The 14,521-nt window shown below is 39.8% G+C and overlaps 1 protein-coding gene across 1 annotated transcript; it reads right to left on the bottom strand.

Annotated features, from left to right (window-relative positions):
- Positions 1–338: 338 nt before the first annotated feature.
- On the bottom strand, positions 339–3,507 carry LOC128857512 (uncharacterized; the record flags this gene model as incomplete). Its single annotated transcript, XM_054093262.1, has 2 exons — positions 339–3,255; positions 3,327–3,507. Coding segments are annotated over 2 exons (1,725 nt in total), but the record flags the coding sequence as incomplete, so codon positions are not given.
- Between the last annotated feature and the right edge of the window lie 11,014 nt (positions 3,508–14,521).

Genomic DNA, 14,521 nt, shown 5'->3' with positions numbered 1-14,521 from the left:
GAAACTACAGCGAAACAAAAAATAGAAAACTTTATTTTAGTTAATTGATAAATACAAATACAAATATATATATATATATTTTTTTCTTTATTTGTAGTCTATTTTCTTTATGACATAATATTTTTATTTGTTTGTGTTTTCTTTTTTATTTAATTTTAACATTTCTACAACTAATGAACGCACTTAAAATATTTAGTGACTAATTCAAGCTTTTAAGTGTAGTTATGTATAGCAATATTTCATAGCTTTGTATTTGTCGTTTGTGTGCTATTTATTTTTTATTGTTTCTATTTGTTTCTTGTTTCTTGTTTAACAATTTTTTGATTTATTTTGTAGAGTCTACAAAAATCTTAATACATTTAAGCTTTGTAAAAAAATGTAGGCAAAGTAAAGCATTATTTAAAAGAGGTAAATGGCGTTGTACGAGTACCGAGTACAAAACAGAATCGAGCTGAATGAAAAAGTGCCTTTCCTAGATTTTAATAAATGTTCCTTTAAATTGAGTCAATAAAAGCGTGCTGAATAAACCCAAACTGAATAGGATCTATTTAATTATCAATCAAGTAAGTAAAAAATTAAATTTGCCTTAAACTTGTGCTGAATAACGTAGAGCTCTAGCTGAATTAAAGCAAACTGGCTGAATTTAAAAAAAAAGCAGCTGAATGAACAGCTGAAGAAATATGGTTTAAATTAAATGGTTAACGGTTGAATTTCGACTACGCTTTATTGGAATTCTGTCAAACACAGATTTTTTATTTGATAACACAAGAGCTGAATACACTCTCAAGGCGTCGTAAAGAATAAGATTGAGCTGAATGCGCAATTTCATGCGTCAAAATTGCGCTGAATTCATTTGCACCAGCTGAATTTGCGCTAAATTGAACTTATCTAAAAAAACGTATGCATCGAAGTGAAAATCCACTGAAAATTAACTCAACCAAGATAAATTTTTCCAAATTCAATATCACTCATTTATTGTTGCTTACAATTTTTCATTTAGCAATAATAGATTTTTACTGAACTCACTCAACTGTTTCCAATAGACACATCTAAATACCTCGTTGAACTAAGTAAATCGAACCATAGGCTATACCGAGTCAATGTAGACTTTGTACAAAGGTCGCTTGGATGCATTTGAACTTTGAATATGGCTTAGCACCGGGTTTAACTGTATACACCTTTAGATTGTTCATCTATTTAAATATTATAAACTTAGCAACTAAACTTCCTTTGTATATTTTCGTTTAACTATAACTAACATTGTAAGCGCTAAACTGCCACCAATACAGAAGGCCCAAACAGACTCGAAAGGCTCGTCCAAAAAATTCTCAATTTTAACAACATACAAATATTCTGATTCCTTACTTTTGAACCGTCGAATAAATACATGAGTACATTATTTCGTAAAAGTGATGAAATACAGTAATTACAAGCTAAAATTACACTACTCTACATGCAGTCCTCAGACCCCATGCTCATACCTTAACTAGCCGCTTGCCCTAAGGGCGTTTCCAAACAACAGAGAAGACCAATGTGAATGTGTGTTGTAGCGACAATTCCAGTACCCGTCCAATGCGGCATGCATTCATTTCGCATCGGAACGGCGTATTCGCTATATGCCGTTGGCGCTCATTGCATTTATATGAAAGTAACCTCGTCATACCGAGTCCAATTTGTATCCGTAGTAGGGTTTCTATGCACCACTTGTTGTTCATGTGTGCGTTCGTGATTTGGTGAGCGTACCCTGGGCAATGGCTGACGAGGGTCCCGGTATTTGAATGACAGGCATAGCACCGGCTAGTTGTGGATTCGTATAGGCTACGGCACGTTCCTTCTCCGAGTGAGCGAATGTGGAGAACGGCCGCAAACGTACATAGAGCACGGCTGATAGTAGGCAGGAAGTTATTAGGATGCCGAGTAGAATAATCAATGTAATCGCAAAGCCGGGCGTCGTCATGCAGATGAGTCCGTCTTCGCGCGCAGGAAAGACCATTGTTTGTGGTGCAGCCGATACTGTGCCATTCGCCTGGTCGTCAATGGCAAAAGTGAGATCCCCGGAAGAGACTACCTTGATAATACGATTGAGGCCCACTTCCTGTTCGGGATCAACGGCACGTGTACGACGCTGTACGCGTCGCTCATCACGCCGCTTGCCAATGCCGCTGCTCACATGGTAGGTGTCGACGTGCAATTGTGGTGGTGGTGGTCCATACTGTGACTCCGGGCCGACTTGTAAGTGATGCACCTCTTGCAGGTTGGGCTCAGAACACTGATCGGGGCATTGATAGCGACAGATTTGTATTGTACATTGGAAGTGTACTTCCATCGAGTCGGGAAACTTGAATGCTTGGAAGTGCGCATATGAGAGCACAGAAGCCGATGCACCAAAGTTCTTAATTTTCGTGAAACGTGACATTAATTTCGGTCGTGTGACGCAACCGCGTTGATCCACCAATTGTATGGGTGCGCGCTTGCCATCATGTGCCACACAATTCCGTACCAGCATATCGAACTTAGAGTCATCATCCTTGATAGCTAACACCATGGTCATCGTTTGGCCGATCTTCACCAGCCCAGACACCTCAGAGGCCCATGGTCCTTTGCCAACTTGTATTTGCATCCAACAACCAACATTGTCACCAGCGAAGTCTGCACGCACCACATCCAACATATCGACGGGGAATGGACGGAATGTCACACTCTTCTCGTATTGATCGTGCCAAGTGCAACGCAGCTTACGCGCTTGATCCCACACCTCTTGCACTTGTGGGTCATATTGTATGACTATGATATTCTCGAAATAAGTGCCCGAACCAGACTCATGTCCATAGCCATACAATCCATTCTCGGTATTTCCCGAAGTGCCGCACTCATGCAAACCAATATCGAAAGTGGCCGATGTACGTCCCAGCCCTGAAGGTAAATGCACACAATTCATGTTACTGTAGTGTCCCTTTGAGAAGACAATACCGTAGAAGGGTTTATCGAATTTCACAAACACTTTCATGCCATTCTTCTCGCATTTCACATCCAATGAGATAATCTTGGGCATGTCCTGCACGGGGGAAGACCAAATTTCATTGTTGCTTGAGGCACCAACCGTCAAATCGGGCAGCACTTGAGGCGCATGCACTTGCGGTGGTGGCGGTCGTTGTGGTGGTAATGGTGGTGGTGGGCCTTGATAAGCCAGCTGTGCAGGTGGCGGTGGTGGGCCAAAAGGCTGTCCAAGGCTCAACGGTATGCTCTGATGGTTGCCTAAAGAGGAAGATAAGCGTACGAGGAACAAATTATTTACTCACTTTTTTATGTGATTAGCGTCAACTTACTTCGTGCTGGTCCCGGCTGTTGCTGTTGTATATTGTGCTGATATAGCACCTTTGGAGGTTGTTGAGGCTCAGCTTCAGATTCCAGCGCCACTTGATCTACTTCGTTGTCATGCTCGGAAATTTCTTCTGTGCCAGTGATGGCTTTGACGACGTCAACGTCATCTGCAAGCGCAATCTGTAGAAGATGAGATGCAGTTGTTTCAGTTGTTCGTTATCATTGAATTGAGTTGTCCTTAGAATTCACTAAATATTGCATACATATTTACATTATTAAAGAACGGAAAATGTATAACCAGTCAAATAGGTTTCGAAAATTCTCCTAACAACACCTCAACATCAGACAGACCAGGCTTGACCGCTCAGTTGAAGTCAGATATGAATTATGATTTTTATTAAAGTTATGTGCCTTCTATAACAGTGCCTGTGGTCAGCTGGTTTAATTTGTAAACTAAATATTTCCTCCGCTAAATAAGATGGGCATTACAAAATCAAATATCCACTGGATCCCTTCTCGTTTTCTTCCTCGGTCTTGCCGAGAAACGCCTAATCTGTGTTGAGATGACAGCAACTTTGACGTTCTCTGTGTTCAACAGGACACGTCCTCAATAAATGCAGCTACACGGTGACTCCCATCATGGAGTCAGAAGGAGAAAAGCTCTCGGTATGCGGAACCGGTTGGCAGTCGATAGTTTCTCCTGCCTCGAGGAATTCGCGGAGAACGCCAAATATAGGATGGGCCATGTAAAATTTGCTTTTTGAATCGGCTATAAAAAAAAATTAATTAATATTTTTTCAAACTTTTTTTTATTTTGAAGATTGAAAAATAATTTCGTTCAAATAACTGCCACGACTGGCTTTACAGTAGGCCATTCGATCAACCCAATTTTGAAGCACATTTTCGATTGTTTGGGCTCCAATTTCATGAATGGCAACTTCGATTTCGTGTTTTAAAGCATCAATCGTCTCTGGATGGTTCGCATATCATTGTCCCTAACGGCTCCCCACAAAAAATAGTCCAACGGGCTTAAATCACAGCTCCGAGGCGGCCAATTGATATCGGAATTCAAAAACGGTAGCCAAAAGTTCGAGTGAAACTTTGGCAGTGTGACAAGTTGCACCTTCCTGTTGAAACCAAATGTAGTTCATGTCATCCTCTTCAATTTTTGGAAACAAAAAACAAAAAACCGCGGAAGAAGAAGAAGACTCACCACTTTGGAAATAGGTTTTCAATATTTCCCAATTTTGTTCAAGCGTATAGTGTCCCATTTCGTAAATGTCAAACCTTTAAGTAAATTATGAACACTTTTGACATGTCATTTGTGTTACCATTCTCAAAAAAATAGGTGGTTCAAAAAGCAAACGCTATATGGCCCACCCTGTACTTATATATTGTAGCAGATTTTTTTTAAGTTAACGTTTTTTTAAACTTTTCTTAAATATTTGTTTATAAAACAAAAATGTTTTCCTAAAAAATAAAACAAAATTATAAAAATGTTAAAACTAACCGAAGACTTTTTACTTAAAAAAAACCCTACAACAATATTTTCCACATTGAATAAATTTAAAAATGATGAATTTACTCAAGCCTGGAAATAAAGTACCTATAATAAATTAAAGACCATATCGAAAATACTTGGATCACATAACGAAAAATCGCTGTACTAGAAACGAAACGTCTGCATATACTGGAGACATACCTGAAGGTCTGGTTATACATATATGCATATATACCCCACTTAAAAACTTTCTTAAGGACGCTACAACCAACTAATTTAAGAGTGCGTAAACTTAGGTTTATTGAGAATGATGTCCAATCGACTCAGAACGCGAACGTAGAAAATACAAGTAAGACAGAAAGATGGATTTGTTAAAAGAAAAAACGCAAGATTTGTCCCGGCTGATAATTATTAGGATTTCACTTAGATGGGATTGGCGCTCCACTACCTGAATAAGACGACTCTCGTATATCAATTAAGCTGCTGATGAACAAAAATACTGCCAAGCCGACGAACTGATGACGCGGCTATGCGAAACATGAGCACGCGCATGCCTGCAGATAAGAACTGAAATGCGATCCACTCACTCAATCCAGAAAAAAAAATCTTTCAGGCTAAAAAAATTACTATGGACTTGATTTTCTGAATACTGGATTTAAGGTTTCACCAGCGTATTTTTTGAAAGATCGCATTGGTTGAGCCTGAGCATTTTGGCTTCAAATCTGATAATTTATATATTTATATGAGATAGATTGCTAGCCTTCCTACCCTAACTTGGGTGTTGGTCTCCGCGGATGTTTGCTTCGCGAGTGGTATTTTATTTCCCACTTACCCTAAATGATGCCGCGCCTTCCCCGATCCACCGCCTGAGGACGCGTTCGATGGGAGACAGTCAGCAATTGAGACTTGATAAATTACCCATTAAATTGATATTCGCAATATGACAAGCCTTAGGTTACATATATGTATATAGATATATAATTGGCGCGTACACCCTTTTTGGATGTTTGGCCGGGCTCCTTCTCCTATTTGTGGTGTGCGCCTTGATGTTGTTCTACAAATGGAGAGACCTACAGTTTCAAGCCGACTCCGAACGGCAGATATTTTTTATGAGGAGCTTTTTCAGGGCAGATATATACTCTGAGGTATGCCAATGTTTTTCTTTAATTTTAATGTTTCACCGAGATTTGAACCTACGTTCTCTCTGTGAATTCCGAATGGTAGTCACGCACCAAACCATTTGGCTACGGCGGCTGCCGTTAGGTTGGATTTAAATGGTTGCCCAAGGAGTGGGCATACTTGGACGAAGAAAACGAATTCGCGCTTTGTGATAAGGTGGAGGAAGACCGATGGGACGAAAGGAGGTTGGTGGTATGGATTATGAGCGATGACTGTGCTGCGGTTGCGTCTACCCTTTTATGCTGCTGATGAAGCTCATCAGATTTTTAATTTCAAGGTCTACTATATCAGTAGGCGTAGCAAAGAAGTAAGTTCTGTGAGAAGTAGTGTTCCGTGAGAAAACGCAAGAAGTTCGACAGCTGAGATTTTGGCAACTTGATGGATCCAGATAGATTTCGCGACTTTACAAGTTTGTGTACCTGCTCAGCGCTCGCTGAGTTGGCGCGAAGCCTATCTTTCCAAGAGCAGACTGCAGGGATCCAAATCCTCTCCCTTCGCGGGGACATTACCTCACATGTCCCTTGTCTGGTCACTCATTCGCCTCACAGTTCCCGCAATGTCGCTGTGACTAGGAACCCAGATGAGCCTTAAGTTAAAAAATTCGAATGCAATCGAAAGTGAAGCCATGCATTCCCTGATAAGTTTCGAATGCACCATCATTGACACGAGGGCCCTAATTGCCGCTTGGCTGTCGGAGTAAGTACTTACTTTCTTAGCTTTCTTGATTGTAAATTCGTACTTTCTTGACTATTAGTACGCTGCTTCTTCGAATGCGGTTACGTTTGCTTGGAGTGGTCCGGTGATAAAACGATCCTAAGAAAACACAACTCATCGAGCTTTTTTCCATATATGTACATTTGTAACCATGTCTGAATTTGGTATCCCCACAAAACTGAGACGTAAACTTAAGTACAACAAGACTAAATGTCTTTGGGAATTGGAAAAGGTCTCTCAAATCGCGAGGATCTTTAGAGTGTGAGTTCTCCACTCTGTAACTGATATTGTGACTTCATAACTAAATCGTTCAGAGACTCGCTTTGCATCACGAATTAGATCTAAAGCCTCTATACAATCCTGCCAAACCTAACGCAAATTTTGGTGTATGTGAGATCAGGAATGATTGGAGAAGTTAACTTAACCTCTCCTAAGCCAATTCTCTCGTTTTTGTCATTTGCTTGCAACAGCAGCTTGCATGAATAGCAACATTCAATAAAGTGATCCTTAGTGTCTGTCTTCGAAAGAAAGATTCTGCGGAAGAAGAAAGCCTTTGCGCATTGTAGCACCTGGAGACTGGAATCAAATTCACTGAAGGGTTTTATGGATACCTTTCAGACGTCTCATAAGGAGAGTTGGTTGAGCATCTTAAATAACAAGAATAGTTGCTTACGTTCAAGACCACTGGCCAGATCAGGTCGTACGGATAGATGCGCACTCTGTATCCCTGAAAATTTCAAAACGGTACCTCCTAATGGGGGCACAATGAAGTGAAGGGCCTCTTCTGCGGCAGGAAGACCAAGTGGAGATGGACTTCACCGCACTTAGGATTTGCTTACGCACGAAATGGAATAAACAACTGACGCGTTCTCTTGAATAAGGCTCAATCGCTTAGGCGATCATACCGTCAATTAAGCGGAGGAAAATTAAAATTCTCTAATTAGCTAAATAGAAGCGCATAGCGCATGCTATATCATTTTTAACTGTTGCATGGCCTTGCTAGACGAATACAATTACATTTTTGTATGTAATGAAGTCACAGTTTAGCAATTATCAATAACACATTAACAATCGGCAGAACCGCAAGCTTCCAACGGTTCTTCATTGTCCCAGTTACTAAGAACTCCACTACTGAGCAGACCAACCGACCGAATTGCATAAGTCCATTATGGGCCACTACAATAAACTAAGCGCATACCAATAAATGCATCATCAATGAACGGGATGTGCTATGCTGTTGCTTGATTTTTAGAACGCTTGGAAAAAGTGTACCAATTTCCCTTTTTCACTATAATCATCACAGGTACGTATCAGCGATGATGATGACACCTGTTCTTGCTGGCCACTCCATAGCTGACTGTGCGGACAGTTCCATGCCGGGCAAAGCGCAAATTGAGTTCAAGGCTAGAAAACTTGTCTTCGATTGGTGATATGCAGAAAAACGTTTAGCCAAGCGGTTCAAGGGGAATGAGGCAGTCGTGCAAAAGGTGTCAGCAACTCGTTGGCATATATTTCTATGTGTTTTTTTGTGCAAATCTATTTCTGGGTTTGTTGACCACTTGGTTTTTGCTTTTGTTTTTTTGCGTTGCAAAATAATTTTCTTTCATTGCTATGTATTTGGTTGCTTCCCGGCAATGATTGTTGGCAGATTTTCTTTTACTTTAATGGTGACAATAAAGCTACGGGTCAAACTTGTTGCTGGCATGGCATGGCATTGCTGGTTATTGCTGATGTATACCAATCCATCATCATCATCAACAGCAGCAATTCGTTTTTGTGAATGTGGAGATGCTTACATAGAAATGTGAGTAAATTATATGTGTATGTGTGTGTACATATGTGCACAGTAACATCAATATCACCAACCATATAAGGTACCAGCTTCTGCACTTGGATAAAAAAAACACAACAAATATGCTTGAATGGAAATCAGAGAAGATGTCTGAAGTTGCTGGCGCAGAATTATTGCCCATGCGTAGTGTATGCACTGCCGGAGCTACAATTTAATGGTTATGTCGGCCGCAGCATTCGAGTGTATGTGCATACACACAACTTACTTACGTATATACAAATTCAATAATAGCGATCGACACTTTTCTCCATTACCCATTTGGGAAATTTCCGTCTGCTCTGAGCGATTGCGGCTGAAGGTAACAATTATGCTGTTTGTGGCTCGTTTACTGCGAAAGACAGTCACTCACATGCACGTAGTCACACATTTGCGCATGCGCACTTGCACGACATCAATGCATCACTTGCTCATCAACACATCGAGTCTGTAGCAAAACACACACACACTCATATATGCGATCAGTTGCTGGCGGTAGGTGACGGCTTGAAGTGCATTGGATTTGGATTGGCGCAAGTGCTTAATGGAAAATTATATGGCTAGCATTTGTATTGAGTTGTTGTTGTTGGGCAGTGCTTTCTATTAACAGCAAATGGTAAAATTGTCAATGACAACTCTAAACTCCTGCCAATACCACAAATCTAGAAACTATATAATTATCTTATCGCCCTGATCAAAAACAGAACCTCTATTCCTGCCTTTTTCCAAGGTGGGTTATTAAAAAATTAATTTCTTTCTTAACTCTTATATAAGCAACTTGTCATTCAATTATTAATTCAGTAAGGCTAGAAAAACAAAATTTCTCATAGACTACAAAGAACTTAGTAACAAGCACCTGCTTTGGTGGTATTGGATGATAAAATTGCAAATATACCTACCGAAGCAGCTGACTTATTTGCAGATTTTTGTATTTCAAATTATGTCTCGGCTGATGAGGGGCGCCACTTGACCTTTCACCTGAGGTATTTTCATTTCTAAATAATTGGCAACTTGCACTTCTGATCTGATGGCATTTTTAAGGTAATGCTTTCTCTTAAACCTTCGTCACATACAGATGCTGACGGTTTTTCAGCTATTTTGCACAAGAATCATCCAGCGTTGGTAATTCCTATTGAGATTATTTTTAACAAATCTTTATATACGGGCACTTTTCACATTAATGGACATTTACAACCATCACGCCTTATTTTAAAAGCGAAAGCTTTTAAAGCAATCAAGCAACTCTAAACTATTGGAATGCATTGTAAAGGACAACATTTATTTCTCCGCTTTATTTTTGCTACGCTCAATGAGTGCCCATGGCGATCCTGAGGGTAGTTGGTGTTAGTATCGTGTGCTGCCATCTATTAAACGACGATAAGTTAGTTTGGATTTGGCAGCTATTCGAGTACGACGTATTTCGTGATTTTCGCTAAGACGGAAAAAGAGCATCATCGATGGGAAAAAATGCAAGGACATAAAAGCAAAGTTCGAAGCTGTTTATAAAGACGCTTCGCCATCTATGACCACAGTTAGATATTGGTTCAACGAATTTAAACGTGGGCGAAGGTCCGTTTTTGGTGGGGAGCGCGCAGGACATTCGACAGATGTGGTTACCGAGGAGATCATTCAAAAAGTCCACAACAAAATTCTCGCTGATCACGAACGAAAGTGCGCGAAGTAGAGACCATAGGTATGCCGACCGGAACGGCAAATAATATTTTACATGATGAATTGGCGATGAAAAAATTGTCAACAAGCGGATGCGGTTGTTAACTTCGAAGCAGAGTTTGGGACAATTTAAGCGAGATCCGAAGGAATTTTTGCATCGAGTTGTCATCGGTGGACTCATCATTACACACCAGAAACTAAGCAACAATCAAAACAATGGAATTCTCACGGTGAATCTGCTCCAAAGAAGGCGAAGACAGTCTTATTGGCCAAAATGGCCATGGCGATGATTTTTTGGGATGCGAACGACGTCATCTTCATGGATTTTTTAAAAAAAGGAAGAACGATCTACAGTGGCAAAAAAGAAGGTGCTGTTCCACCACGACAACGCACGAACACATTCGTCCGATGTTGTCGTCGCTAACTGCATGAATTGCGTTACGAATTGCTGCCGCAGCCCCCGTATTAAGCCGATCTGGTTCCCTTCGACTTTTTCTTGTTCCCTAACATAAAAAAATGGCTCGCAGCAAAAAAAATTTAGTTCAAACGCGGAAGTCATCGCCGAGACAGAGACGTGTTTTAGAGAATTCGGCAAATTTATTTTTTGCAGGGGTTCAAAAAATGGTCGGAGCTTTGGGGGAAGTGTATCTTTTTAAAAAGGAGCTATGTTGAAAAATAAAAAAAAAATTTTTTTTTTTTAAATGTTGACTTCATTTGTAACGCGGGTACTTATTGAACCCCCCTCGTATGCCATCGTTTCCCAAATGACTTCAAGTTGTGTGCATTTACACAGACGTCTAGGCATTTGACATAGTGTCCCCCGAGATTCTAATAAACAAGTTAGCTTGCTTAGGCTTTCACTCCAACTTTCCGCAATGGCTTAAGTCATATTTGACGAACAGTTGGTGTTTTCGCCTTTGCCAATTTTTTGCTCTTCGCGGAAAATGTAAAGATTTGATCTGTTAAGCACTCAGTGGATGCTCAGAAACTTCAACTCGACTTGAACAATCTTCATCAATGGTTCATGACGTCGCGTTTGTGTTTGAATATTAAAAAAAAGAATTTAATTTAACATTTTCGAGGCGTCAGTACATTTTTAACACATCCTACACCATTTCTCATAATGTATACTACTAAAAAATGTATAGGGGATTAAAAGATCTTGGAGTTTTACTCGATACGAAATTCTCCTTCAGTGTCACATTAATTTTATTATTTGAAAATTATAATCGGTTTGAGACCCAACGGCATATATACGCAGAGATACAAATGGTCTCTCAAAATTTTCTTTTTATGTATTTATATATTTTTATTTATTAAATCGATGAATATAATAAATTCATATAGGCTAAATAGACATATTTTAAGGTTAACAATAAAAAAAGGTACAAGTAAGCATGAAACATGAATTTAAAGGTTTTATTAAATAGATCTAGTAATAGAAGCGTTCGAGCAGAGATTTCAAGAGATCAACATAAAAGAACTCCGAACTACGCAGAACTCGAAACGGAATATTAAATAAAATCCTCTCACGAAGCACCGGACAGTCTACAGCAACTCTGATAAAATCAAAAATGAAAGACAAAGGTAGGTTTATTCTTCTGTTCTGCAATGACTTTAAATAAATACCATAGCAGTTATTAGAATAAATTTTAAAGTGTGCTAATAAAACAAAAAATATGAATTATATATGTACATATTTTTTTTCCTTGTTCACTCCTCTCGAAAGCATAGGGCCTCGACAAGACTGGTCTTGCGTTGGTTTCGTTAATCTATTTGATTTCTGACAGGGTAGATGATTAGCCTACCGCTATTAGTCTTAAGTAACAGGAATACCCACCTGTCGGTGCTTAGAATCAACGCCAAAAAAAAATGGCATTAGAAGTTATAGTTATTTCTAAAATTTTTGAGTGTGCGGTCAATACAAAACTGAGCTTTGCGATTAAAACTTTAATTTGCCCAAATCAGCATTTGACCAAGTCTTATTTCATCAAGTCTCAAGAGGAAGCCATTAATATTCAAACCTCCATTGTTGGGCTGTACTTGTGAAGTTATCTGATCGAGGAAGTTATTGAAACTAATGGAAATTTTATTCATTGATTTTTTAGATATGTAATAAGTTAATATTGTTTAACAATTCGTGAAATTTCATTGAATTTGGTCCAAATGAAAGCTAATTATGTCTTTATTTGGAGACCATGCGGTCATTAAAAGAATCGAACGCGCGCCAAAACATTTTCTCGAGGAGACTGTCCAGCTCTTCTCTCTGTGGGAAATCGTTGCAAATCGTGAATTTCTTTAAAATCACCTCAACATAGAAAATAACGTTTTTTTAAACTCTCCACTGATGTGTCACTTAGACGAAGGCCACTCAGTTTCATCAGTTTGCACGTTACCAAAGGTTTGCACGTTACCATGGCAAGCAATATTTGGCCCAAAGAAATACTCCATGATATCCTGAGTGAAACTGGGGCTGGGCATACCGCACCCCTGAGCAAGTTCGTGCTTGTAAGCGCATCCGAAGTTAGGTATCCGAATTTACGTTTCGTGGAGTTATACTTGACTCCAAACTCCATTGGAAGCTACACATTGAAAATCGGGTAACGAAGGCCAGTTTAGCTTTCTACTCCTGCAAATCTTGATTTGGTGAGAAGTTCTTCGAAAGGGCTATAATATCACTCAACTGCTCAATTTATTTCTCAAGAAAGCGTAGAAAAGATGAAGCTCCATTTCTTCATGTGCTGTTACGAAAACCTTTTGGTCCAATACAATAGACGGAGGACTCAGAAACTCCAGCGGGCTCCCTGTAAATGTCCGGATTTGGCAGCTAGATGATTAAGTTCATTGGGTGTTCCTTTCTTCAACACACTGGGGCAGTGGGCCAACCGAAATCCCTTCAATCTTCTTCATTACATTAACAGCTCTGGTTGGCTGTTGATATCGGCCCAATGGAAGTCTCATAATGGCATCAAAACGGCGCTTTAGTGCTACTTGAGGAGGGCCAGAGTGGTACATCAACCTTTTCACCTCACTAAAGGAGCCGAATTGTCAAGATGGAGGAAGAAAATTGTTTACTAAGCAAACCTTTTAATATTGAATTATGATGCTAATTGAGTTATATAACTTAATGACGTACGCGAGTGGACGCGAAAGCCGTCGGTAGCTCAATTACAAACTGAATTGCCTCCATTCAGGCGCATATCTGAACGTAGCATTAAGTGAATATGTATATAAAATTTTATATTTGGCAAGTGCTATTTCAATACTTGGACTTTTTCTATGAAGAATTAAAAAAATATGATTTGGACCAAAAATAATTTTAAATCTCATTTCGAAATAAACATCTGACCACTTTGAAATAAATCTCAACCACAACTGATAGATATCCATGTCGCATTATTATCCTCCGTAACTGGATCAGAGATTTTCTTTTTCGTACAAACGCAATCACGCATACACTGCACACACACACATAGAATGTGGCGCGATAGCAATCATTTCCCTGAAATCAGCCAACTAACTAACAAAAGTAAACAACTTTCACCCCAACAATATAATCAATGATGGACAAAACCGAAAATATGTATGCGCGTGTGCGTGTGCGTGTGTGTGAAGCTGTAAGGCAGATAGAAAACGAAACTACTCGTACATCAGCAACATTTTGGGAAACGGAAAATGGCAATAACACTGCCACCAGTGCCCGCACGAACAGCGACAGCCACAGCAGACATCTTCAATGCTTCGAATTCCTCAATTCTCATTGATTGCGATCCTGAATGTTAATGTACATATGTACGTAGAAACAAAAACAAAAACAGCAAAATAGCGCGAAAAAGTAGCTGTGCATGTGTTGAGTAGGTGAAAAGCGGCCACGGCGAACAGGTTCGCCCAAAGCGATTCTAAAATGCCAAATTTATATGTTAAATTCCGTTTGCCACTTCGCGCCGATCATTCATTTGCGATTTTTACTACTGTTTTGCTTTCCTGGCGCGTTTTTTTTCTTGTTTTTTCCTTTTTCGCATGCGCCTCTGTACTTATATATGCGCGCTACGCATCCGCGTTCGCTGCCACCGACTGCGACACCAATGCATAATATTACGCGCCGCAGCCGGCACGCAATGCCGCATAGTATTAGCTGTGCTTTTTGTGTACTAAGTTGCTCGACAGCGGCAATACACAACCAAAAAAAGTAATTGCCCCATTTCGGCATACCACTTACAAACAGCACTAACGTTGTGAACCCAAAGGCAATAACGGCAGACGCATCGGTCCGCGGTGGCCAATCGAAAGTCATTCAAAAATCCAAT

Source organism: Anastrepha ludens, chromosome 3 (assembly GCF_028408465.1).
Source record: "Anastrepha ludens isolate Willacy chromosome 3, idAnaLude1.1, whole genome shotgun sequence".
Lineage (NCBI taxonomy): Eukaryota > Metazoa > Arthropoda > Insecta > Diptera > Tephritidae > Anastrepha > Anastrepha ludens.
Note: the sequence above shows the minus strand (reverse complement) of the source record. Positions and strands in the feature narration are given on the sequence as shown.